The 26318-nt window shown below is 45.0% G+C and overlaps 1 protein-coding gene across 1 annotated transcript in view; it reads left to right on the top strand.

The window, feature by feature from the left end:
• The window catches only part of TDRD9 (tudor domain containing 9), a 123846-nt gene that overhangs the window by 32432 nt on the left and 65096 nt on the right, over positions 1-26318 (top strand). Inside the window, 5 exon segments of the mRNA XM_074998701.1 lie at positions 16112-16231; positions 17982-18030; positions 19384-19438; positions 19623-19707; positions 26229-26286. Of these exon segments, the coding sequence (XP_074854802.1) occupies positions 16112-16231; positions 17982-18030; positions 19384-19438; positions 19623-19707; positions 26229-26286 (367 nt within the window).

Raw genomic sequence — 26318 nt, 5'->3', positions numbered from 1 at the left:
CGTACTGTGACAATGTCCTGTCAGCATTCATATATTTAGCAGTGACATGTTAGCTCAAATGGACAGCATGGAAGAGATTATGTAATTTCTGATGTCTTTTGAAATATTCTTGATGATAGGTGGCAACAAAAGGATAACAGGGAATTTCGCAGAGAAGTCTGTCTATCAAGTTGCATTTATCAAAATGATGGCAACTTTCAAGTCAGTTACCACACCTTTCAACTCAAAGATCATGAATGGGGGGGGTGCTATTTAAGAGGGGTAATATTTTTCTAAAGCACTTTATTTAATCCAGCTATCACACATGGCCTTTCAGCTTTTGTTCTCCTGACTTTCTTTATTTCTTACTATTTTGCTCTTTTACCTCTTGGCTATGACCACCATTCTTTGCTTAGTAGGGAGGAACAAACATGATGGTATAGTCAATTGTATTTGTCCTTAGGGCTACACAAAAGCACACACCCATAACCTCTTGATTTTTCTACAAGCATAAGAAAACCAGGAAAGTAATTGTGAAACTGTAGTTTACTGGTCTTGTACAGCTTTGTAAGAAATACAGGCTTGGAAATTATCTTCAGGTTATAGGTGGCAATGTTTATTAAGAAGGTGGGCAAAAGGAAAGGCTTAGAGAGAAAAGGGAGCTGGATGCTTTGATAGCCAGATAAAAAGGGAAGTATATGTTTTGAGACATCAACATGACGTAAGGTAACATTGGTTATTGCCATAACAGATCAGACATCAGTCTGTTATATTATCATACTTTTGACGGGCAAGGACCAAGTACTGAAGAGAAATTTCAAGTTGCTTATGAAAGTACAACCCATATATGCCTAAATTGGACTTAGGAGGCTACGGCTCATATTTTTGCAAATTTTGGCTTGTGTATAAAATGGACAGTAATGTCATTAATGGATTGAAAGCCCAAATATCACTAAAGCAATTCTCATTTGAAGTGACACAATTTATGATTCTAATACATGCAACTTTAGCTCCTGGTGGTACACTTCTTCACGTTAATTCCATGAATAACTGTATTTATCAACATGGCACTTCCAGTTGTGTTCATTGTAAGTTTTAATCAGAGATTGCAGTAGCACAAATCTTCAAATTAGTTTTATGAAGCCTCAAATAGACTTTAAATCACTAATTTAAAAAATAAGATGACTTAAATCATATCTTACATCATCTTGATAGATTTCTTTCAACCCATCTGTTAATTGTTTGTGTGTGCCCTGAAATATGAGACTTTATATTCCTTTGTTTAAAAAAAATACAGTAAACCCGTATACAACATGCATTTGTTCATACAGTGTGTGTTTTTGACATAAGGCGGTTTTCCTTCAGTGACCTATTTTTATGTTGAATGCGCTACTTTTATATAGTGCTCACTTATGAGGGGCAGTTTGGGTGCACGAGATTGTTTTGCAGGAGGTTCCCTTAAGGGTGCCAGATCTGTGGATGCTCACCTTGGGCAGTTCTGTGCAATTGTCTTGTCCTACCTGCGATCCTGCTGGAAGTGGACCAGGCAGCTGGGTATGCTGTCTACCCCTCAGATTCCACCCTTGCAGTCAGTCCCTGGGGAGGGACTGGGACAGCACATGGAGCTAACTAGCTGCACCTCTGCCAGGAACATCAGGCACTGGGAGCTGTCTGAGGTGAGTGCCTCCCAGATGTGGCAGACTGAGCTCCTTCCTGTGCCGCAATCCCCCTTCCTTCTCCACTTAAACTCCCTCCCAGAGCCCATGCCTGCACCCCCAACATATACAGCTTTGCCATGTCTGGAATTTAACCCTATATTTCCCACTTATTCATCAGTTTATATAACATATTTTTATATACCCCATGGTTTTCTAGGAATGTAACTACTGCAGTCAGACAGGGTTTACTATAAAAACCTAACACAACAGTGGCTGTGCTTATTATCTGGATAAATGTCTCATCCTCTTTTCAGTACTACTGAGCTCTTGGTTTAAATGATGGTTTGACAGTCACACAGGTGGTATTGTATGTGTGTGTTTTTAAATACATATACACATTTCCTTTACACACACCCATACACCTATTTTCTTTAATCATTTAAACACTTTTTCAAATTCATTGATGTTCCCTTGTTCTCGTATGATGGAAGGATAAATAGAAATGCCCAGTTGTCCATCTTTACATTGGTCAGTATTTTGTGTATCTCTATCCTATCCCTGCTATAACAGGCATACGTTGGATAGCTGTGTGGTATTTATCTGAGGTACACATCATTCTTGTCTATCGCTCTTCTTCTAGAGGAGGGAAAGTGTTAAGTTAGAGAGTGGCAGTCACTTGTTCATAATATGTGTGTGTGCTTCCCAGTTGTGAGAGGTCATAAAGAGGTGATGCTGGTTATTCACGACTATAGGAAAGCAAAAGGCATGATTTAGCTTAATTTCCCAAAGGCAGTATTTTCCATTCTGTTGGCATGTTCAAGTATTTTATAAATATATTTGTTAGATATTTACTGTTTGTTTCACTGGACTTAGTTTTTTATTGTTCATATATGCCTGCATATCAGCTTCAGGAGATTGATAAGTTGCACAGTTTGATGGGAAAAGAGAAGAAAAGAAGCAGTATATATGCAAATTTCAAAAGATTAGCTTACACCCCACTGGAAATATTTAATATTAATATAGTCAAGACACTGAATAGCATTTCATTCTTATGTATAATAATAGTCTCTCCAAAGATTGACTCTGCTATGAGTTTTGCTCCTGGGAGTTAGGTCGTTGGTTCTAAGCCAGTGGAACACTTCCTTTCAAAGGTATTTTTGAACCTTTGATGGTGATGGATAATAAATAAATCAGTGTTAGTGCAGAGCATAAACTCTACCTTCTCAGTGTTCCAGTCCATTCCTTTTTAAACATGGTGACTACATCTACACTGGAAGCATCCATCAACAGAGAGCAGCTGCAGTGTCCTGCTCTTTGTCAACAGACCGGCTGACAGGAAGCTCTGCAAACAGGGCTGCCTGGTGAACCGGAAGCCCTCTCTGTTGACAAAGTGTCTGCACTGCACTTGTGTCAACAGATCTCTATCGAGTTCTATCAAGACTCTGTCAACAGAAAGCTTTATGTATGTGAATGCTCCCTGAGGCCCATTCTGTCGACACAACTCTCTAGGGTAGACACAGCAGGTGTGTGAAGGTGCTCGCTGTCCATTCAAATCTGTGTTTCCTAGGCAGACTCCTCCTCTTGATCTAAGGGTGAATTGAAACTAGGGTTGCAATTCCTGGCTCATGTAGACATGTTTATGGTAAAATTAAGTATGTTTCTTTTCAAAAATTTGTGGTATGTTGTTTGCAGTGAAAGCTGTATCACTTGAGGTTTTGTATGAGAATTTGTATTTGTCAGAAGTTGAATTATGAGTTCCCTCCTTTATTGGGGTGACTCTCTCTTTTCTTTTGGATGTAATTTCTGGAATCCAGATGCCAGGTGGTGAAATGTCTATCTCAAAATCAGTTCTGTTTCTTGATGGGTTACTTCAGATAGCTGTTAGCACTAATGGACTTTATTCATTGTTGCACGTTACCTTTTTTTATGTTGTATGTGGCAGCCTTGTCATGCTCAGGAATAGCAAAGGGAAGTGCAGTAGCTCTAGGGCTACGTCTACACGTGCAGCCAACATCGAAATAGTCTATTCGATGAATAACGTCTACACATCTTCCAGGGCCAGCAACGTCGATGTTCAACTTTGACGTTGCTCAGCCCAACATCGAAATAGGCGCAGCGAGGGAACGTCTATACGTCAAAGTAGCACACATCGAAATAGGGATGCCAGGCACAGCTGCAGACAGGGTCACAGGGCGGACTCAACAGCAAGCCGCTCCCTTAAAGGGCCCCTCCCAGACACAGTTGCACTAAACAACACAAGATACACAGAGCTGACAAGTGGTTGCAGACCCTGTGCCTGCAGCATAGATCCCCAGCTGCCGCAGAAGCAGCCAGAAGCCCTGGGCTAAGGGCTGCTGCCCACGGTGACCATAGAGCCCCGCAGGGGCTGGAGAGAGAGCATCTCTCAACCCCCCAGCTGATGGCCGCCATGGAGGACCCAGCAATTTCGACGTTGCGGGACGCGGATCGTCTACACGGTCCCTACTTCGACGTTGAACGTCGAAGTAGGGCGCTATTCCTATCTCCTCATGAGGTTAGCGACTTCGACATCTCGCCGCCTAAAGTCGAAGTTGGTGCCGCTACTTCGAAGTAGCGTGCACGTGTAGACGCAGCTTAGGAAAGTGAAAAGACAAATTTGAAAACTATTGGAGCAGACATAATTCAAAAAGCAATGTCTTAGACTCCCAGCAGCCAGGAGAGGGCAAGTCCTCATTAAACATAAACAACACTGAGAAAAGTAAAACTTCATACCAATCAATTGAAATCAAATTGATTTTTTTAAAAAAGAAAACTTGTACTTCTGTATTTCCAGAAGATAACCAGCCTCAGTTGAAAAGTTAAATTCTTCAAGTCCTAGTTATAGCATTCACATCAAGTGAACTTGTTGAATAATAGTTCATACAGCTTTTGTTAGTGTCCTGATGTGACTGTTTAGCCTGAACTTTTTAAAAAAATAATCTTAGTTTTATGCCTGGTAAAAGTGAAGTAGAATGTGGACAGGTGACAAATATTTCCTTACTCTTTAGTCCATCTACACCCTGGCTATGCACTGACCAAATACTTCTCTCACCCTCTGAACTTCCACTTGCTTAGCACTTGGCAGCATTGTCTGACTGCTGCATTTTGGCTTCTTTCAATATCAGCTTTTCCCTTAACTTATCCCATCAATGCTATAACTGGTCTTTCTTTCCCAGTGGCCACCACAGTGGGTGTGTTTATATGGTCAGGTTTCCGGATGAAGACTGCATTTTAATCAGTTTCACCTAATCCAGGTTTAGAGGATATAGTGCTTAAAAATCCAGTTCCTTGTCTTCTCTGGCATTCCTACTGATACTACCACAGGAATAGGTGAACTGGTGGTAGCATTCAGGATGTGTATGTACCTAGAAGTCAGAAGATGCAATTTCAGCTAGTGTAGGACTACCCAAGCTCAATTTCATCTGTCTAGATCACAGCTAACTCGAGTGACGATATGTTAGCTGTGACAACAGGGACAAAAGCCTCTTGAATTTGACCCTACTCAGGACATTTGAGCAGCGAGCTGCTGGCAGGGCTACCCTGCTGTTACTTGAGGTAGGTGTGATCTAGCTAGATCAGTAGTTCTCATACTTAATTTCACCATGACCCCCTTCTGAGAACAAAAATTATTACATGACCTTGGCATGGAGGGGACTGAAGCAAAGCCTGAACCTTGCTTTCAGGCCAAGGTGGGAGACCTGAAGCACAAGCCTCAGCTTCAGCCCTGGGTAGGGGTGTTCAGGCATTAACTTCAGCCTTGAGCCTTAGCAAGTTTATCAGCAGCCCTGACAACCCCATTAAAGTGGGGTCCTGACCACAAGTTTGAGAACCACAGAGCTAGATCAAAGCTGGCTCGGGGATGCCTACATGCTTGTGTGCCAAGGCTTACTGCATTCTCTCCGGTAATGAAGCCTAGCCAGTTTTTTTATATGTTCAGCAAATATTCCTCATCAGTATTCAACTTCTTTTGACTGCTTCTGAACATTCTTAGCAGTGCTTTGTCAATATTGATGTGCTAGCATGAGCCGCACACGCTCATAGTCGCAAAGCACTGCTTAAGTGTTAAGCAACTGATGAAGTAAGTTGGAGAGTTGAGGAATATTTGCTGACCAAATAAATGAAACTGGATGGGTCTGGTAAGTGGAGACAAGACTGGAGTGTACCTTGGAGAACGAGTTCCGGGGCATACAAAGTTCATAAGAAGGAAGAAGCTGTGGGAAAGAGAAACTCAAGTCTACAATTTTTTTAGGGATGTGTTAAGTGACTTGGAAAATAAGGAAACTCTAATGAAGCATTTCAATCAGAAAAGTCTAGAGTGAGCCAGACAGAGATGCCTAATGTGATGATTCAAAATGGAGCAAACACGCTTTGAAAGCAGAGTTCTGGGGCAAGTGTGCTAATGGGCTAGGCTAGGGTGTATGATTACATGTGGCCAATGAAAATGTTGAATGTAGAACATTTAGGTAGTTTGAAGAAGTCATTTGGAGAAGACCAAGAGCCCAGTGGCAGTCTGGAAAAGAGGAGACTGAGGGGAGATATGATAGAGGTATATAACATCATGAATGGTGTGGAGAAACTGAATACAGAAAAGGTATTTATTTGTTCCCATAATATAAGAACTAGAGGACACCAAATGAAATTAATGGGTAGCAGGTTCAAAACTAATAAAAAAGTTTTTCTTCACACAGCGCACAGTCAACTTGTGGAACTCCTTACCAGAGGACGCTGTGAAGGCCAGGACTCTTAACAGAGTTTAAAAAAGAGCTTGATAAATATTTGGAGGTTAGGCCCATAGATAGCTATTAGCAAGGGGTAAGGTATGTTCTTCTTCGAGTGGTCCCCGTGGGTACTCCATAGTAGGTGTCGGGCTCTCCCCGGTGCCGCAGCTCGGAAAATCTTCAGCAGTCTCCGTCGGGTTGCATGTGCGCCGATGCACGTTGGCTCTTCGCGCACTTACAGTCACGTGCGCGATCCGGTCCCTGCCAGTTCCTTCTCAACCGCTAACGGCTGCAGACGGAATCCTCTCCGGCTCCAACGCCTGAGACAGATAAATCTTATTTTTTTCTCGTGTTAATAGTTTTTTTAAGAGTTCATAGTTAGCAGTTCTATAGTTATTATAGTTAGTTACTCTGTTAAAAGTTGTTAAAAGCTATCTTAAAACCACAGCGGCCGCCTCCGGGCGGGCCCGCTGTTTTTTGTTTGTTGGCCTTCACAGGCCACCGGTTATTAACATCACCTAACAGACTGTTAAGTGTGCTATTAGCACCTAAGGACTCAAAGTTAAGTTTTAACAATGCCATCCCCCGGCTTTAAGAAGTGTGAATCTTGCCGGGAGGCCATGCCTGCTTCGGATGGCCATAGCAGATGTATACGGTGCCTCGGGGAGACACACGTTCCCCAGAAGTGCTCCCATTGTTCCAAGTTGACTAACAGAGCTAGAAAAAATAGAGAAATGAGGCTGTAGATGCTGTTAGTTGACAAAGCACTTCAGTCTGCCTCATCGGAGGCAACGCATGCAGAGGGCTCTTCAGGACCGCACCAGAGGAAGGCTGCCTCTTTGACCTCCTGTGCGCAGAAGAAAAGAAGAGCCTCACCTACTCGATCCCTGCCCCTTACTGTTGGGAGCGGGATGAGTGTAGCAAAGGGCCCGCGCACGCTGGCTTCCTCCACTGATAAAGCCGCGGCTCATGCAACCACTCAAGGCCCTGCAGCGACTGGGGAGACGGCACCGAGAGCCATGTGGGCACTAGTCAGTCCGGCACCGGCTACAGCGGCACCAATCGAGACTTCCCCAGAGGCACCGGGATCGACGGCACCGAGGACATCGGCACCGGCGACGACAGCACCGGGAGCAGCGGCAATCAGCATGACACCTGCTCCGGTACCAAATTCACCAACAAGACCACCCGAGAGGGTAAAGGCTGAAATGAAGACCAGGCACCGCAGCTCCTCTCCTGAGGTAATTGCGCTGCCTCTGTCACCATGATCACCACCAGAGATTCGACGGGCAGCAACACCTTCAGCCTGCCACAGACGTCCTTCTCCCTTTCTTCGGAGTCCATCCCGGGGTCTGCACGCTTTTCTCCATCATCTAGCAGAGATCCCTACGAGTCTTCTCACAGAGGCTCTCCTCGTACGTCAGTATCATCTTGGAGGTCTCGACATTCCAGGCACCATCCTTACATCCTTGGGTCATGGTCCAGGTCTCCATCGCCGGGCCCCTGTCCCTGTTGCTACGACCGCCATCATTATGCGGGGCGTCAGCATAGGAGGTCGACGTCTCACTATGGATCCCCGTCAACCACCCCTCAACGCCACAGTGTTCTGCTTCCACCGGGGGGAACACCACGAGTTCCCCAATCAGAGGCTGGGTCTAAAGACATTGAACCCCACCTCGAAATTCCACAAAGGCAATCACATCAATACAGCCAGGATCCAGAGGAATTGGAGGAGAGATACCATAGTGATGCCTCCTCATCCTCGCCAGACGAGGCCATGGTCCCTGGAGCCATTTCTCCCCCAGATGACCTGAAACAGTTCCAGGAGCTGTTCAAACGAGTAGCTCAGTCCCAAGATATTCAAGTGGCGGAGGTGCAGGAGAAACACCACAGACTCCTTAAAAACCTCAGGCCTCCATCTTCTTCTAAAATTGCTATTCCTCTGGACGATGCAGTCATGGAGGCAGCCACTAATTATATGGCAGACTCCAGCATCCGCTCCTCCTACCAACAAAAGAGCGGACAAAAAGTACTTCGTCCCTGCGAAAGGTATGGAGTTTCTATTTAGTCATCCACAGCCAAACTCGCTAGTGGTTGAATCGTCCCAACACAGGTCCAAATCGTCCCAGTACAAATCTGGGGGATTGGACAAGGACATAAAGAAGCTGGATCTTCTGGGTAGAAAAGCCTGCTCCTGCCTCTACTCTGTTGCTCCGCATGGCCAACTATGCCGCTCATTTGTCGAATCACAATTTCGACAACTATTCCAAGCTTACTGCCCTCATGGACTTCCTTCCGGAGGATAAAAGGCCAATTCTTAAGGCAATTGTGCAAGAGGGCTACGCGGCTTCTCAAGCGGGCGTGCAGATTGCACTGGATGTGGCGGACACAGCGGCCCGCGCCGTGGCCACTGCAGTGGTAATGCGGAGAGAGTCATGGCTTCACACATCCGGCATTCCAAAGGAGTTACAGGTCAAAATTGCAGACCTCCCCTTCGACAAAATAAAATTGTTTGCTGAATCGACCAACTCAGTCCTACACTCGAGCAAAGATTCCAGAGCGACACTTCGGACTTTGGGGATATAGACCCCACCATTCAGAAGGAAGAAATTTATCCTCAGCAACGCCGTTATGGTTACCAACAGCAACATACCCAATTTCAACAGGGGTATGATCAGGGACGTCATCAACAAACACATTATAAGGGCCCTAGGCGCCGGCCTCAACAGGGCAACGCCTCCTCAGGGCAAAGTGCAAGACAGCAAGTTTGACGGGTATGTTGAGGGCCGCGAAGCCAAAACTGTACCTCAGTGCCAATCTCAGTACATGTTCCATCACCGACTCAAGCCATTTTACCCACAATAGAAAAGCATCACGTCGGACAAGTGGGTATTGGAGATTGTAAACACGGGATACACGATCCCCTTCCAGTCTTTACCTCCACCAAATCCTCCCACCGCACCCCTTCTTAGAGACCCCTCTCACCTACCAGAATTAAGGCAGGAGGTGGACCACCTCCTATTCATAGGGGCGGTGGAGAGAGTACCGGAACAATTTCAAGGCAAAGGGTTCTACTCCAGGTATTTCCTGATGGAAAAGAAGACAGGAGGGTGGAGACCCATTTTGGATCTACGCGCACTGAACCAGTACCTACACGCAAACAGCGCTTCAAAATGACTACGATGGCTTCAATAATCACGGCACTAGACCATGGCGATTGGTTTGCAGCCCTCGACTTACAGGATGCGTATTTTCATATCGCAGTTCATCCAGCCCACAGGCGTTTCCTCCGGTTCCTTGTGGGCACAGATCATTTCCAGTACGGAGTCCTCCCATTTGGACTCTCTTCAGCACCCAGAGTCTTCACCAAGACCTTAGCGGTGGTGTCAGCATACCTGCACAAACAGGGAGTTTTCATTTTCCCGTACCTGGACGATTGCCTGCTAAAGGGAACTTCCCGGGCGGAGGTATTACGGATGATACACATCACCACAAAAACATTTACCTCACTGGGCCTCATCATCAATTTCTCAAAGTCAAAGACCGACCCCACGCAAAATATAGAGTTTATAGGGGCTCGGATAGACTCACTCACGTTAAGGGTGTATTTACCCAAGGCTTGTTTTCGTGCCATTGAATCTCTCGTACAACTACTAACGTACAGCCCCACTGTTCCAGTTCTCACGTGCTTACAACTGTTGGGGCATATGGCAACCACCACGTTTGTGGTGCAAAACGCCAGGCTGCATATGCGAGGATTGCAGCATTGGTTGGCAAACCGTATACAAACCCTCAATCCACACCATCCACAAGAGATTGTCACTTACAACAGAGGCACGAAGCTCGCTAACATGGTGGGGAAACCCCAAGAATCTCCTAACAGGGGTGCCCTTCCACCAACCGCAAATTACTGTGTTCATTACAACAGATGCCTCCCATATGGGATGGGGGGCTCACATGGACAACAAAACCACTCAAGGATTATGGTCCCCCGCAGAGAAGACTCTGCACATAAACATATTAGAGCTCAGGGCAGTGTTCAATGCGTGCAGGCATTTTCACAATTATCTGCGCGGAAAAATAGTCAGTGTGAATACCAACAACACCACCACCATGTTTTATATAAACCGACGGGGGGAGCCAGGTCTCGTACGCTTTGTGCGGAGGCAGTCCGACTCTGGAACTGGTGCATCGCCAACAATATAATCATAAAGGCTTCATACCTACCAGGGGTCCACAACGTCAAGGCGGACCATCTCAGCAGACACTTTGCGCCCACTCACGAGTGGCAGATCTGTTCAGACCTACTTCACCAGGTGTTCCGCAGATGGGGTTTTCCCCAAATCGACTTGTTCGCCACCCGAGAAAACAAGAAATGTCCCCAATACTGCTCCAGAGCGGGCATGGGACAGGAGTCTTTGGGGGACGCCTTCATGATCCCATGGAAGGGCCCTCTACTTTATGCGTTCCCTCCCACGACACTTATACACAAGGTCTTGGAGAAGGCCAGAAGGGAGAAAGCATGCATGATACTCATAGTCCCAACCTGGGACCGGCAACAGTGGTTCCCATTGCTCTTGCGCATGGCTCAACATCGGCCATTTCCCCTACCAACAGTACCGGACATTCTCACTCGGGCTCAGGGGTCAATACTGCACCCGCACCCGAAGAGACTTCGGCTACAAGCATGGCTAATCCATGGCTAAGCGCCTTAGAGACTACATGCTCAGAGGGAGTACAACAAGTCCTTGAATGTAGTTGGAGAACTTCCACCAGAAAGACTTATCAGCACAAATGGTTGCGTTTTTCCGAATGGTGTTCCTCCAGGCAACTAATACCCCAGGATGCCACCATACCTACGATTCTGGATTATTTGCTACAACTCAAACAAAACGGACTTTCGCTATCCTCTATAAAGGTGCATCTGGCGGCTATATCAGCATTTCGGCATGAAGAGGATGGATCAACCACATTTGCCCATCCTGTTGTCTCGTGTTTCCTAAAGGGGTTGGTGAATCTGTACCCCCCTCGGAAACCAATACCACCATCATGGAGTTTAGACCTAGTTCTACACACCCTCTCGGGACTGCCCTTTGAACCATTGGCTACAGTCCCCCTTCGACTACTTACTATTAAAACGACTTTCCTCCTGGCAATCACGTCAGCTCGCAGAGTGAGCGAGCTTGCAGCCATAATGTCTACACCACCCTGCACGATCTTCTCAAAAGAAGCTGTGGTCTTACGATTACACCCAGCCTTCGTTCTGAAGGTCTCTTCAGACTTTCATATCAACGAACCAATAGTGCTGCCCTCGTTCTATCCTAATCCTCACAACTCAAATGAAGAGGCACGGTTGCACTTACTTGACGTAAGAAGGGCACTGGCTTTCTACATCAATAGAACTAAACCTTTCCGGAAAACGGACAGACTACTGGTGTCCATTGCATCCAGGTCAAAAGGAGAAGCGCTATCTTCACAGAGGATTTCAGATCACATTGTGTCTTGCATAAGACTGTGTTACGAGATTTGCAAGACTCCTCTGCCAGTTCCGCCAAGAGCCCACTCTACTAGGGCGATGGCGGCGTCAACGGCCTTCTTCAAAGGCATCGCGCTGAGAGATATCTGCAGAGCGGTGACGTGGTCTTCCTATGACACCTTCGCCAAGCACTACGCCATGCACAGGATGCTTGATGAGGATACACGCCTGTCGACAGCAGTCCTTTCATGGGCAAGCTGCGCATAAATGGGGTACCCACCTCCTTTTTCGGGGGGGGTTACTGCTGGGTAGTTACATACTGTGGAGCACCCACGGGGACCACTCGAAGAAGAAAGAGAAGTTACTCAAACGATGGTTCTTCAAGATGTCCCCATGGGTGTTCCACTACCCACCCATTCCTCCCCACTTTGGAGCTCTGCTTGTGTGTTTTCAGGGGTATCCGGAGCGGTTGATCAGGAACTGGCGGGGACCGGATCGCGCACGTGACCGTAAACGCGCAAAGAGCCAACGCGCATCGGCGCATGCGCAACCCGACGGAGACTGCTGAAGATTTTCCGAGCTGCGGCGCCGGGGCGAGCCCGACACCTACTGTGGAGCACCCACGGGGACACATCTCAAAGAACCATCGTTACTACACAGGTGAGTAACTTCTCTTTGCCCAGCCTTTTGTCGAAGGCGGGAGATGGATGGCAGGAGACAAATCGCTTGATCATTGTCTTCGTTTCACCTCCTCTGGGGCACCTGGCATTGGCTACTGTCAGCAGACAAGGTACTGGGCTAGATGAACCTTTGGTCTGACCCAGTATGGCCGCTCTTATGTTCTAATAAGAAGTATGGGGTACCAGAGATTGACTTACAGTAAAAGCTGTGTTATCTGGCACTTGAATAACTGGCAAGTTCAGTTAACTGATATCTGCTGGGCTGGCTGCCCGGTCAGGCTAATAGAGCAGCTGCCTGGTAACCTTGGGTCCTGGGGCAGTAGGGCCAGCTGCCACAGCTCTATTAAACAGCACATTTGATCATCTGGCAACCCCTGTTCCTCAGGGATGCCGGATAATCAAGCTTGTACTGTATTTTGCAAAACAAAAACCTGTTTGCTGCTTAGGATCTGTATTTTTTTAAAAACGCAGCCTTTGGAGGTGGGGGGTTCCTTTTTGTTTTTATTTTGCTTTTGTATTTGTTTTTTAAGATGTGAAGTGTTGAATGGGTAACAGACAATGGGAGGTAAAGAAGGAAACTTATTACAGTAATAGAATCATACGGAGACTTGGTTCTAGTATCTTTTTTTTTAAACTGATATGCAGTGGTACCTTAGCGTTTTGGTATCTTTAATTACCCTAGGTCTTGTAGATCACTGATTTTCATTTGAGGAACTCTATAAATATTGAAATGGAGGTGCAAACCTGTTTGGAAAAGATAGTTAGAGGACCCCTAAAGGACCGAAGACCACAGGTTGTAATCCAGAGTTGTAGATGGTAATATAGAAGCAACGTTAAAAATAGATTTAAATAGGAAGAGGGGAGTGACTTGGCTTTTGGGTTTTAAGAGACATGTCACATACAGAAGTCTTATGATGAAATGAGCAGATACAGAAGAGCAAGGAAAGTATTCGGTGTCTTCCTGGAAGCAAAGCCAGCTTTGGCTGGAGATGATGATCTCTTGAGCACCTAACATAAATCTCAGTCTGTTTACCTGCTGATTCTTAATTGCCACTTTAACAGGTCTCTCAGAGGACTCTGCAAAGCAAAGTAATGTATTATTTAAAAACTCAATTTTTTTTTTAATCTTGACAAATTCATAGTTTGGCCTTTGCAGCAGAAAGCAGGGGAAAAAAGGGTGAGGTTAAATAAAAATTCTGATCACTAATACCCCTGTAAAAAGTAGTATAGCTTTAAGTGCCCGATTGTGTCAGTACAACACAGTACAATCCTGTGTTGCACTTTGTATGGGATTTCGCTGTGTCTACACTACCAGATAAATTTGAATTTATAGCAGTTAGCTCAATATTACAACATGACTTTCTTCACCATTAACTCGATTTAGGGAGCATATAGTAACATCATTGAAACTGGCTGAGTGTAGCATCAAGTTCAAATAAAGGCCAGTGTGGAAGGGCTTTGTCTTAAAATCAAACTTATTAGCCTCCAGAGGTGTCCCGTATGTGCCCCACAGTGCTCTGCTCTGGCCGCTTCAATCTCCGCTGCTTTCCAGGCGTGCAGGAATTAGGTTACAGGAAGACTGTGAATTTCAGTTTGGGACCAGGAATCCTGTGGCTATGGGATCACATTTTTATGAGAGGCTGAGAAACGTCTTTCTTTCTTTGCTATTAGTGCTATGAGCACATCTATCCATTACAGATAGCCCCCAGTGTGATTCTGTCTTTACCTCTGCTAGTTGAGCTTCCCTCCTCCCCATCCTGGCTGGCACCAGCCGCTGCCTCTCCGCACCATATGTCAGACAGGCTATTGTGGGAGTCATGCTTGTGTGAAAGGCTGAGAAACTACTTCTCAGTGGTTTGTTTGTGGATGGCCCCTCCACCACAGGCACTGTGCAGTCGGGGTCTTTCTTGTGCCCAACCACATCACGTGGCTAGCCCCCAACCCAGTAAAAGGATGTGCCTGTCGTTTGTTGCTGCCAGGCAACACGATGTCCTGGCTTGCCCGTGGTGAGGGCTCCATGGGTAGGAAAGATTTTCGGGGACTGCTTCAGTTGGCCCCCCCTCTCAAATTCCCCCTCCTCCTCCCACCACAAAAAGGACACTGGGGGCTAGTTGTCACCAGGGGAAAGTCTCTCCAGGCAGCTACAAATTGCAGGGCCTGGCTGCCATCCAGTGGGAATGGTTCAAGTGGCCCTCAAGCCACGGTGCCTGCACCCCACCTCCAAAAAAGATTTTCAGGGACCATGTCAACTGGCCATTCAACCTCCCAAATACCAAACCCCCTCATAATGTAAATGAAATTTGACGAGCCCCATTTCCCATCCCCCATGTTGGCAATGCCTATATAGTTAAGAGGGAAGCCAAAAATCTTTTTTCCTAGCCTTTTCTATCTTCCTCCTTCTAACTTTGGATTCCTTCACGCAGGGAAGAGTGGGTGGAGGACCAGTTGAGAATACAGGCTGTGCACAGAAGCTGCATAATGAACTGGAAACCCAAAAACCTTCCCTCACCAAATCTTTTTTTTCCAAAGCCTTTACTATCTACTCTCTCTTCATGCTTTGCATTGTCCCTGTATTATTTTCAGGGATCAGATGCACTCAAAGGAGTGAGCATAGTGAGTGGAGGGCCAGTTGAGAAGAGAGACAACTGCTGCTTTTTATAAAATCTTTTATAATTCAATTACAGCTACGGTTTTAAAAAGCAATTCAGTTATAGAAGAAAAAGACTTCTGTGAATTTGGTGATCTTTGTTGATGCACTAGTTTTCTTTCCTTCCACCTGGGAACATGGCAGTTTGCTTACCACAGGAGGGGAATGTGGGCAAAGTAATGTGGGAAGATGATGTCAAATACCAACACCCACTTGCACTGCATTCTTTTCCCATGCTGCCCCAGCAAAAATACCCAGAATGCTATGTGGATGAGGGAACTGTGGGATAGATTCCCACAATACACTGCTGCAACAGCTGATGTTTGCCTGTTGAGTGTGGCAGCAATAAGTGGACTTTGTGAGGAGCATGTGGGGAAGTGAGGAAAGTTAAATTCAAATTTATAAAATCCAGCATTACAAAATCAATACTAATAAATTCAAATTCATCTCGTAGTGTAGATGTATCCCTAGTATGAGGATGAATCTACATTTTCTATCATACTTTTGGATCCAGTGGCTTTATCTGTCATGACTTGAAAACTTTGCTGGAAATTGGAGTTAATAGTGCTTACCATATGCAGGTAGTTGTTACAAGGAACAGCTTAGTATTTTTAATAGATGTTTGTGAGTAGGTGTTGATCAATGCTGTGATGCCTGTAAAATGTCTAAAGAAATAATGATGAGATCACTGGGGAGCTGAAAAGTGGTTGACCTCCGATTTGACTAAGTTCCTTGTAAAGCTTCAGACTGACTTTAGTATCTTCTCTACTGGAATGCTTTTAGTCCATTCCAGAAAATTTGAAAAAATTCAAATGAAACGCTAGATGAATTTTGGACTGAAAAAATAGCTGGCACTCTACTCAGAGGTTTTAGGTTGTAAGTGTTAATGTTAAACATCAATATGTTAACATTCACCTTTTTTCCCCTGCCTCTAGCTTCCTCCTCAAACCTTTGAAGAGCCAATGATTGCTAAGGAAATGTATGAAGTTGCAATCTCTCTGGTTCAATTTTTTGATGAGATGGAAATAAAGGAAAGTGGGTAAGATATACTTCAGGTCTACTTGTTAAGAGTTTGTCTCTCTAAAGTGAAATGTGACTAGAATTAGCCAATACGATTCTTTGCAGAACCTACGTTACAATTCTGACATGACCTTAATGTTTTTGCACTTTTTCCTCCTCCTGTTTTGGGTGATGACTTACTGGCTTGATTTCTGTTCAGATTATTTGTATTTAGAGTCCTTCTAGCTTTTATTGAATTTTTTGAATTTTTAAAAATACACTCCAGGGTACAATGTCTAAGTGACTGTTAAAGCTATGGCAGTTGAAAACTTCTGACTCTTTGCTGCAGGCTGGAATTGAATGTTCTTTGTAAGAAGGAAAGAAGCAGAACTTGGATATGTTTAGTTTTATTAACAAAAGAATAAAGAAAAGCATTAGGTATAAGAACCAATGAAGGATGATCTTTTCTTGTTTGTATTCTTCAGACTTTTGTGCTTAATGTACCTATTAGAGGGTAGAACACACAAAGGCAATTTCATTTGTCTTTCTGTGTAGCATTTTGTAAATTGGTATTCAGTATCTGCAAGAATGTGATAAAGAAAATTTGAAGCTGCTAGAACTTAAAGCTACACTTTTCAGTCATTCTTTAGTCTGTTTTTTTTTTTAAATACTAAGTTATAAATATATGCCGAAGCTTTGCTTTTCAGACTAAAAGCTTTTCTTTATTATGTAAGTATTTGACATTTTGGAAAAGAATCATGAAACTTAAACTATACCAGATTTCACTATAAAATGTAAGTATTGATAGGGATATTAATATGATGATTTATCACTTTAATTATGCTGAATTTTTGATCTTTCTCTTTTTTTTTTTCTGGAAAAACTGAGTTCTTCCTATAATGCTGCTTTGCTCAACTGTTCAAAATGCTACTTGAAAGTACCATATAAAATGTTCCCAATGCCAATGTTAAAATATTTGTTATTGTAGTTTTTAATTTCAGAAAGGAGCACTGCTCATAATAGGAAGAGACAGTAGTACCTTCCAGTAAAAATTAACATTTCTGGTACTGATATCATTAAAATGTTTATTATATATATGGTATGGGAATAGTGATTTTTCATTCTACATTTACAAAATGTTATGACAATATGCAGTTATTGCCACCGAGTATAAGATTTTTGTATCACATTAAATTGATTCTAGCCTCTGGATGCTGTCACACACAGGCTTAACCAGAGTGAAGTCTCTAGCAATTCATGTTGTGACCTAGTTTATTGCTTATGAAGTGAAAGGAATCTGTGTGTTTGCTATTGTAAAACACGACTCAAACAGTTGTATCTCATCATAGCGAGCTTAACAATTCTCCTTACCATTATTTGCTGTTTATAGTAGGAGAAGCTTCGATTAGAGCTATCTGACATAACCTTTTTTTAAAGGATAGAGTTGAGCTTCATAAATTTTAACTAAATGATGTTAATGTTGTTTTGATTCTCAGAGAAGGATTTTAGAGAATACAATTTTGATGTAAGGCAAACAGGAGTACTTCTGTGTGTGACCCAGTTGTAAAGGCCATGGAGTAGACCATGCTTTTAGTATTTATGTACGTGTTTTATGGAAAATATAGCCTTAGGTATTATTTTGTATCTTGTCTCTTCAGTGAACTTATATAGCACAGCTTACAGGAAAAATGCATTTTTGTTACTCTACAAGATGAACTGATTTTTGGGAACTGGGACTTAATAGGTTGAGGTTGGTAAAGAGTGAAAATTAATTTTAAATATATTTTTAATGCTAGGGAGAACAAGAATTTGGGCCTTATGTCAGAGCGTGGTAGTGTATTGGTGTTTCTGCCAGGTGGGTACTAACATTTTTGTTGTGGTTTTGGTGAGAGGATGCTGCTTATAAGCATGTATTGAAATGACAGGTGTTTTTCCTCCAGCATCACTCTCCTAATGCTAACGTGAACGTGAATACATTTATCAGTCTTTCATTTTATCCCAAACTTGTACAAATATGGCAGCAAATAAAAGGATTGTATTCTAATATTAGACTTTTCAAACCTACCCACTGCACCCTGGTAGAGCAGACTCAGGGGGACGTTGGGTTTTGCTGGGTGGTCCCCCTGTCAGCTACCAGAGAGAGGTAAGATCCGGTCCCACCTCCAGGGCATACAGGTGGTAAGTCACACATTGAAATGCACAGGAGCACTCACTCAAAGAAGGAAAAATGGCTACTCACCTTGTAACTGCTTTGTGACATGCTGCTCCTGTCCATTCTGCTCCCCCCTGCACTCTATGTTGGATCGTCCAGCAAGAAGGAACTGGGCGGGGCTCAGGTCAGCAGAGGTATTTATGGGCAATGTCAATGACGTTGCCGCAGGGGCTGCTACAGCCAACCCGATGGGTACTGCTAAGGAAAAATCTTCCAACAACCATGCATAAAGCACATGCGCACACCTGTCTGAATGAACAGGAGCAACACATCACATAGAATAGCAGTTATAAGGTAAGTAACTGTTTTTAATCACGTGGTCCTGCCAGTCCTACATGTAATAAGTGTGTGTGTTTGTCATTTTCTTTGCAATTTTATACTCACTTTTCATTTCATGTTTGCTAATTAACCTCTCTGTTGTAATTTGCATATATGAAAAGAGAGAAAGAAATGGAGACAATTAGGAATTGAGGAGAAACGAGGAGTATAAAATCATTAACATCTTGGCTATGTCTACACAAGCACAAATCTTTGAAATGGCCATGCAAATGGCCATTTTGAAGATTACTAATGAGGCCCTGAAAGGCATATTCAGCCCCTCATTAGCATGCTGGTGGCCACGGCTCTTCGAAATTGCTGTGTTTTGCTGCCACGCAGTTCATCCAGATGCGGTCCTTTTCGAAAGGATCCCGCCAACTTTGAAATCCCCTTATTCCTATTTGCTGATTTCAACTTCGAAGTTGGCCAGGGTCCTTTTGAAAAGGACCCCTGTCTGGATGAGCTGAGTGGCAGCGAAACGCAGCAATTTCGAAGAGCGACAGCCAGCGGCATCCTAATGAGGCGCTGAATATGCCTTCCAGGGCCTCATTAGTAATCTTCGAAATGGCCATTTATATGGCCTTTTCGAAGATTTGTGCTATGTAGACAGGGCTCTTTTGTTTAGAGTGGGCATCAGAATATTTAGCTTACTTCAGCTATTTATGCCCCTCCTCCCAGGTTTGGCTGAAATAAATTACGTGCATGAGCTTCTCACGAGCATGATTCATAAAAGGTAAGTTAAAATGAATAATACATGGTAAAATAGATACATGTGTACAGCTTTATTTTAATTTAATTAAATCCCAATTGAGTATTTAATATGAATCCTTCAGCTGTGGGAGTTATAGTCCCAAAAGTGCATGCCCCTGACTACCATGAATCTCTACACAGATGTTCAAGTGATGAATTTTCTCTAGGTTGCAAGTTTATCCACTCCATTCAAGTGTGACTTTAGAAGAACAGAATAACGTGTTTTTGAGTCCAGTTCCTGGTTATAGAAAGGTAAGCAAATGGTGACTTAATTTTAACAAGAGAAGTGGGTAATTTTTCTGATTTAACAAAAGCTGCTTACTCTATGGTCTTTCTTGGTGAAATTATTAATTATATTTGAAATTTATAGTATTGATATGGGAGACCACCAAACAAGTAATTTAACCATAAATTACTTTGTTAAATCCAAAAGCCTAATGGATGCAAATACTTTAGACATGCATCCAAAGCCTAAATAGTAAGCAGTTTATTACATCCAACAGGAAAAGAACATTTATAAGCATGTTATCAAGGTACTTACAAACGAGCTAATTGCAGGGGCATTTAAACCCATATTGGTGAGCTGCAAAGTGCTCAGGCAGGTGTTAGCAGTGAACTGGTTTATACTTTTAATACCCTTTATCAAACAAGTACTGCCATGGCTAGTTATATCAGTTAAAAAACAACTTGAGACAATTCACCCTTATTTCCAATCTTAATCTAGATAAGATTTACAATCTTTTGAGTTTTTTTTCCCCCAACACCTTTCCTTTCTTATCAGCTGAACAGTGGGAAAGTTCAGGATTGTTTCAGACAAATTTTCTTTGTTTTGTTCATGTAGCTCTTTGTTACTATTTAGTCTGAAAAGATACATCCTTCCCATGCTACAAATAATACTACTTATTCTCCCGGCCTTCTTTTATTTGCTGATAGCGGCTTTTTTCAAAATACAGATATGTCCTTAACCAAATTTAAGCCATCTTTTAATTAATTTGTTTTATTCTTCTCTTATACTTGTATGAAGGCAATCCAGCTTTGTTCAAGATAGAAAGTTATCTATTCTGTGGTAGGTGAGAAAAGCTTTATTCGGTAAATTTATAGCTGTGGCTGTTACCAGTGACCACATCTGAAAAATAGGACAGGTGCTATAATAAACTTGATGAAGTTATAATTGAATTGTGTTTTGCTCTGTTCCTGCAAAGAGAATGGTGGGTGTGGATTGCTACTCCTGGGTGTCAATAGTTCTCCATGCTGGATCATGCCTTATGTGTTACAATTAAAAACTGTGTGTGTGTGTGTGTGTGTACACACTGATGTTACAACATACATTTACAATTTTTTTTTTACCTTAGAACTGTAATGGGATACCCTGCTTGTAAGCTCCCCTCTGTGGCAGTGGGTCCCATGCCAGGTCTTTGCATGATCATCTTGAAGGCTCCGGGGCTAGAGTCTGACAAGCCCTGTCCATGGTGCTGTTCGCTCTTGAGTTAGGCATGTGGCCAGTCTTTGGCCAATGGACCTGGGCCTTGGCCAGGTGTAAGTTCACCTCGCACTTGGAGCTGTTCAAAGTGCTGCCGGTGTCCCACACAACATAGGCTGCATCTGCACTACGAGATAAATTTGAATTTATTTATATCAGTTTTCTAATTCTGGAATTTATAAGTTTGAATTTGACCATCCTCACTTCCCACATGCTGCTCACAAAGTCAAGTCATTGCTGCCACACACAAATTGGCTAACATCGACTGTTGCAGTAGTAAAGTAGTGCATTGTGGGAAGCTATCCCATAGCTCCTTCATCCCTGTAGCATTTTGGGTATGCTCTCTGGTCTTGATGTCATCTTCTCACATTGCATTTTCCTCATTCCCCTCCCGATTGCTGAAAATATGCCAATCCCTGGAAATAATGCAGGGACCCTCAAAGTTAGAAGAAAGAGGATAGAAAAGTCTAAGGAAAAAGAATTTTTGGCTTCCCCCCACATTATATTGCCAGCATGGGTGCAGTGACTGTACTCTCAGCTGGCCATCCACTTGCCCCACTTCGCATCATTGCATGCATGTGGTCAGTGAAAATAATGCAGGGGCCCAAACTGTTTTTGTTAAAGTGAGAAGAAAGAGGATTGGAAAGTGTAGAAAAAAAGAATTTTTGGTTTCCCTGTTCAGTATATTGGTATTGGGGAGTCTTTGGCTTTCCAGTGCATTATAAGGCTTCTGTGCAATGACTGTGTTCTCAAGTGGCCATCCACTGAGTATCCCACCTCCATCATTGCATGTGATCTCTGAAAATAATGCAGGGGCCTGGACTGTTTTGTAAAATGAGAAGAAAGAGGATACAATAGTTTAGGAAAAAAGAATTTTTGGTTTACCCTCCCAGTATATTGCCCACATGGGTGCAACGACTGTGTTCTCAACTGGCCTGGCCATCCATTGAGTGTCCCACCTCCCATCATTGCTTGCATGTGATCCCTGCAAATAATGTGGGGCCCGGACTGTTTGTTAAAGTGAGAAGAAAGAGGATAGAAAAATGCAGGAAAAAAGAATTTTTGGTTTTCCCTTTCATTATGTTGGCACTGGGGAGAGTCTTGGACTTTCCCGTGCCCTACAGGACTTCCATGCAGTGACTGTGTTCTCAACTGGCTATCCACTGAGCATCCCACCTCCCATCATTGCAGAAGTGTGATTCTTGAAAATAATACAGGGACCCAGACTGTTTTTTAAAGTGAGAAGAAAGAGGATAGAAAAGTGTAGGAAAAAAGAAGCAAGAGCTGAAGGTCTAGTTGATGTGGTCCCTTCTTGGGGAATGAGCTCCACAGCTCATGAGACTTCCCCTGCCCCTGCAGTGGCAGCAGGCCCTGTTATGGGGTTTTCCTTGGCGGCAGCAAAGGTCCCTCCATATCTTAGCCACCTTGGGAGACTTCCCCCCAGCAGCAGCAAGCCCCAGTATGGGCGAAGGGGGGTGTAGTGAGTCAGTATGGCCTCCCGCAGACTCAGAGGCAGACGAGGCTGTGCAGAGGCCCTGGTGGGCGGGCCCGGAGCCAGAATAGCAGAGGCCCACCCCTCAGAGGGAAGAGCCCAGGGTGGGGCTCAAGACTCATTAAAGGCTGGGCCTCCGGGCAGGGAGGACGCGCCTGCACGAGCTCCCCGGCGCCAGGGGCAGAGGGCCTGTCGCCACCGGGCCAGGCCGGAGGAGCAAGCCCCCAGCGGCTCTGAACAACCCCGAATCCAGATGCCCCAAGGGGACTACGCGGACTTCCCAGACCTGCCAGGACCTTCACGCCAGCAGAGACGCCCCGCCATGGAAGAAGCCCCAGGAGCGGTCTGCCCCAGAGTCCTGGGGGACCCCTACAGCCCTCAGGCCCAGGATCGCCTCGGGTCCCCTGTGCTACCGCCGCCCGACTATCCCAATGACATTGAGATGGGCGACTGGCCGGAGACCCCGAAGGTGGATGACCTGGAGGAAACTGACCTAGAGGGACCTGTTAGCCGGTGGCCAGGTAATGTGCGGTGAGGTACTCCCCTGGGTCCTAAACAACCCAGTTTTTTTACTGTTAGAGCAGACAGCTCCTAGCACTCTCACCCATGGCCAGACTGTAGTAACCAAACAGTTAAAGTTCTTTTTGTTGTGCTGGCTGTGTTGCAGTGACAAAAGGGTTAACAAAATGGTTAGGCTTGGATCTTAACTAGTTTCAAGTTTATTTAAGCTACAGTTATAAGCATGTGGTTACAAAAGGCTATTGTTTACTTCTTATATGCTAGCAAAGTACAGGTGTTAACAAGTTACGTTACAATCCAATACAAAGATATCTGTTACCATCTAACACAATGATATCTTGGCACAATGACATCTAGTTACAGAGCTCTAATTCTTTAGCTGTGCACAAAAAAGTCAGAGACCTAGCATGGGTGTATCTTACCCTCTCTGCGTCTCTCGATACCAGCGTAGCCAAGCCGGATCGGTCACTCAATTCCACGGAAAGAAGAATACGAGGTTGGGCGTCCCCAGTTGTGGACCTCGGGAGGCAATCACCTGACCCGACCAGCAGGAAGTTGGTTGAATGCACTCAAAGTTAGAGTTCTGCTGGACCCATCTTTTATACTCCTTTTGGGTTATGTATTCTCTTTCTTATCTATGGTGCCAGATCATACTGGTCTGTCTTTGTGACACCAGTTTGTTACAAGGGCATTTCTACTTAGTTTGCACTTGTAAGACAAGAGATAAGCAATTTAGGAGTACAGGACATTCTTTTGTGCGGGCGGGGCACGTCCCCTTCTGGGTGATTGTGTGTGTGCATCATATTGATCAATGCCAGCTGGGGTGATTTCTGAGGGTCCCCCCCCCTCATGTTGACAGTCTGGCCTGTTAGCCTTCTAGGTGTACTTTCTGCTTCTCAGGGTCACGATAAGCTAGCATATCTGGGCCTCAATGAGGGCATCAGAGACTGTGCTGTCAGCAGCCGTTTCCGTGCCCTGTGTGCTCCTCAGTGGGGGGGGGGCAACGAGCAAGCTGGCTTGTAAGGGGGAGACTTTCTCTGGCTACAGGACCCCCTGACCAGATGGACTGGGACCTTCCGCCAGCAGAGGAGGAGGTAGGAAGTGGCCCGGGGAACGACGCTCCCGAACCCATGGCAGTTTGTTGCGGCCTGGATCCCCACTGCCGTGGTCGTGTGTGAGCGACCCCCGGGGACCCGGGCCAGGTCGCAGTGGAGTGGGAGGGCCTGCGACCCCCTACCCCCTCCTTGACAGGGCCAACCTGCGCTGGGCCTGCGATAACCCCCTTGTGCTGGTGCCCCGCCCCAAACTGAGGGCTGGGCCTGTGCTTAAACCCTTGTGCTGTTGCCCCGCCCCAAACTGAGGGCTGGGCCTGGGCTAACCCCACTGTGAACTGCCGCCCGCCCTGGACTGAGGGCTGGGCTGGAATTGAATTACTATTGCGAACTGCTGCCCGCCCTGAACTGAGGGCTGGGCCAGAATTGTATTACAATCGTGAACTGCTGCTCCGCCGTGGACTGAGGTCTGGGCCGGTACTGTATTGCAACTGCGAACGGCTACCCCGCCCTGAACTGGGGGCTGGGCCGGCCGTCTCTACCATATTGCTACTGAGAACTGCTGCCCCGCCCTAGATTGAGGGCTGGGCCTGTATTGTATTGTGGCAGTGATCTGCTGACCGCCCCAAACTGAGTGCGGGGCTGGTGTTCTAACCCCTTTTTAGTTGCCGCCCGCCCTAGGCCAAGGGCTGGGCATCTCAGGACTCTTTACACGGGGCTTCAGTGGGGGGACAGTTGAGTTGGTCGTTCCCTATGACAGCAGCAAAACCTCAAATTTCTTAGCTGCTAGGGGGAGAGTTTTCCCCAGTAGCAGCAAAGGTCCTTTGTATCTTAGCCACCGGGGGAGATTTCCCCCAGCAGCAGCAAGCCCCGGTATGGGCAAGGTGGCGGGGGGCAGTTGAAGTGGTCCTTTCCCATGATGGCAGCAAAGTCCCCAGTATCTTAGTTGCCAGGGGAGACTTCTCCACAGCAGCAGCAGAGCCCTCAAATATCTTTCCTACCCTTGGAGCCCTAAACATGCGACTGACAGCATGGTCAGCACCAAATGACAGGCACATCATTTTATTGAGTAGAGTTGGGGGCTACCCATGTAATGTGGCTGAGCACAGGAAAGACCCAGACTCTGTAGCACCTGTGGGGGAGGGAAGGGGATTTGCACACAAATGTAAACCACCGAGAAGAAGTTTCTCAGTGTGTTATGCAAGCACAACCCCCACCACAGCCTTGTTGACACGTGGTATGGCAGGGCATGGTCTGGCGCCAGACAGCGTGGTAAAAACACGTATACAGACAGAGCCGCAAACTCTGTGCAGGGGCTATTTGAATGGGCAGATGCGCTCACAGCACTAATAGCGAAGAAAGACATTTCTCAGGCTCTCAACTAACATGAGCCCACAGCTAAAGGCTCACTGCTCCCTCTTGGAAATTCACGATCTTCCTGTTACTGGAGAGCAGTGGCCAGAGTGGAACTCTGAGGTGCATTGCGGGTTACATACAGGATACCTTTGGAGGCTAATAAATTCGATTTTAAGATGTGGTGCTTCCACATTTGCCTTTAGTTGAACTTCTGAATTCGAGCTTGATGCTATACCCGTCAGGTAGCTGCGATTTTGTAATCTCAAGATTTGTGCACCCTGAATTGAGCTAATGGTATTTACAGTGAAGACAGACACGTGGTAATATTGAGCTAACTGACTTAAATTCAAATTTATCTCACAGTGTAGATGCAGCCATAGAGATCTGCCTGGGTTGATCTCCTGAGAGAAACTGCCAGGTCTTAGGCCAGCAGCTTCTTTTATACTTGGCTGCTGGGTCCTGATTGGCTGCCAGAGAGACAGCCACTCTTCCCCGTCAGGAGGACCTCCCTTCTGCTCTTCTTGCTAGGATGTGTTGTGGTAAGGGGTTGAGGGGGGCGGGGCGGCATTGAGGCTTAGTCCAACCCATCACAAGAACTCTGTTCTATTTTTTTAAGCACTAGAAAAAATAAAATCCAAGTTGTGTGATACTGTTTGTTTAGACACACAATACTTAAGAAAATAATTTTGGAGTGGCAGAGTGTGCAAAACACAAATACAGTGGAGTGGCAAAAAGGGCAAGATACAAATATATTTCTGTTTTATTCACAGTATTTTCTCTTCCCTCCCCCAAAGAAAGTTACCTGAATACATGTATTAATATAGATGAGTAAATTTTTTTTGCACATTTCTTTTTCTTTTTGGACTTGAACTAGATTATTCTGTCTACAAACATGGCCGAGAGCTCTGTGACAGTTCCAGATGTAAAATACAGTGAGTATTCTCTATTGTAATTAGGAATCTGT

The sequence above is a fragment of the Carettochelys insculpta genome, chromosome 6 (assembly GCF_033958435.1).
Source record: "Carettochelys insculpta isolate YL-2023 chromosome 6, ASM3395843v1, whole genome shotgun sequence".
NCBI lineage: Eukaryota > Metazoa > Chordata > Testudines > Carettochelyidae > Carettochelys > Carettochelys insculpta.
The sequence above is the reverse complement of the archived record's forward strand: the minus strand, read 5'-3'. Positions and strand labels throughout refer to the sequence as shown.